We start from the raw sequence: 1,907 nt of genomic DNA, 5'->3' as shown, positions 1-1,907 counted from the left end.
GTAAAGTACGCAAGGATTTTCCATTGTAAAATGTAGAAAAGACATCTGGCAAATCAGACTTAGTAACTGTGCATTCATCCTTCATAATACATTGAGCCAGATCGTGTACTAGATCATGCATCTTGAAACTTTTTATGTTGCCAAATTTATCCTTTTTAGCATCTTGAAAGAATGATCGCCAATATAATTCATTACAAATTTCACTGCCCATCTCTTCCACCTCCATGTTTTCTTTGGAAGATAAGGCCATTAGCCATCCACAGGTGAATTAATTTTTCCTTCTCTATTTCAGAATCCTTTGGAAAAATGGCACAAAAAGCAAAACATCTTCGTAATTGTGCGGTTAGTTGATAGTAGCTCAATCTCAAAGCTGGTAGGATGGAAGTTTCATGTTGTGGCAAATTCCAAAGTTCACTTTCCATAACCAAAAGCCACTGCTGTTCCTCACCTTTGGAGTACATTAAGCTTCCCAAACTTTTTGCTGCTAGCGGATTTCCCTTGCACTTCTTCACAATCTCCTTCCCAATTTTCACAAGACTTGGACGTTTTTCAATTTCATTGAGAAATGCACGTTGGCTGAACAATAACCAACATTCATCTTCTGATAAGCTAGATATATGATGCATTTGGGTTGCTCCCATAATTGATGCAACCTTTTCGAGACGAGTGGTAACTACAATATAAGAACCATTTGACCCACAAGCAAGTACATTTCTCAATCCTTCCCATTTATCTTCATCTTCATTCCACACATCATCCAAAACAAGTAAAAACTTCTTCCTTTCCAACATGTTTTGGAGGTGTTTCTGCAGAGGATCCATATCCGAAGCTTCACAAGCATTTCCAGAGGCAGATTCTATTATGGCTTTTATCAATCTCCACACGTCAAAGTCTTCAGAAACGCATACCCATACTTTCATATCAAAATGGTCAGTAACCCTTGGATCATTGTACACAAGTTTAGCGAGGGTAGTTTTCCCCATGCCCCCCATACCTACAATTGCATAGGTAGAGAGACGATCTTTGGAATTGCTTGAATTGGACTCTAGCAAAAACTCCACAACCTTACCTTTATCTTCTTCTCTTCCATAAACCTGTCTTTCATCAACAATGGAGCCAGTATCTCGTTTATTTCTTACTTGGACGTGTTTCGGATCCTCAACAACCTCATGCAAGTGAAATTTCTCACGTTCTTTTGCGATATCATCCAATCTCTCTGAAACATCTTCCATCTTTTTAGCAATTTGAAAACGAAATCTAGTATTTTTTGGGTTTAAACAGGACAAGAAAGAAGCTTTTACCTTTGGGGATACTCCAAACCTCTGCATTTTGTACTCCAGCAGTGATGCCTCCGCTGAGCACTCATCCAGAATGTCATCCAACTCACCAGAAACATCTTTAAGCTTTTGCAGCGAATTCTTGATTGCTCTGTTTCTCAACTGCTTCTCCTCTGCATCTTCAAGAACAGCACGGATGGTTGTGAGGATGCTAGACAGCTTCTCCATCTCTTTGTTCACACTCCAAAGCAATCCAAACCCTTTCTGGATCAACGAGTTCAGATTCTTAAGCATGACAGTAAGTAAAGCTTCAGCCATTGTCACAGTAGCAAATGAATTCGAATGAAGAAATTAAGTCAAGAAATAAGGGATGAAGCTTGCTAGTTCATCAGTCAAATGGCTTAAGATATAAGTTTGCTTGACGAAGACTGCAGGTACATAAAAAGTCAATGGCAAGAAATCTCCCGGAACTTTCAAAATAATTGTGTAAAAAATTGGCGATGAAGGAAATTAAAATCCTTTCTTTTCTAATATTTTGCTGATTGTTTATTGGTTCTAACACACTACAAATTTCTTATCAAACCTTTTTCAACTTAATATATGCCATCTCTCCCTTTTTTATCAAACTTT

General features: G+C 38.1%; 1 protein-coding gene across 1 annotated transcript; it reads right to left on the bottom strand.

Moving 5' to 3' along the window:
* Positions 1 to 200: 200 nt before the first annotated feature.
* Positions 201 to 1,595, bottom strand: LOC125418919 (putative disease resistance protein RGA3). Its single transcript, XM_048463628.2, has one exon. It carries the CDS (start codon positions 1,593 to 1,595, stop codon positions 201 to 203), a length of 1,395 nt encoding a protein of 464 aa, XP_048319585.2.
* Positions 1,596 to 1,907: the final 312 nt, after the last annotated feature.

Source organism: Ziziphus jujuba, chromosome 6, assembly GCF_031755915.1.
Source record: "Ziziphus jujuba cultivar Dongzao chromosome 6, ASM3175591v1".
NCBI classification, from domain to species: Eukaryota; Viridiplantae; Streptophyta; class Magnoliopsida; order Rosales; family Rhamnaceae; genus Ziziphus; species Ziziphus jujuba.
Note: the sequence above shows the minus strand (reverse complement) of the source record. Positions and strands in the feature narration are given on the sequence as shown.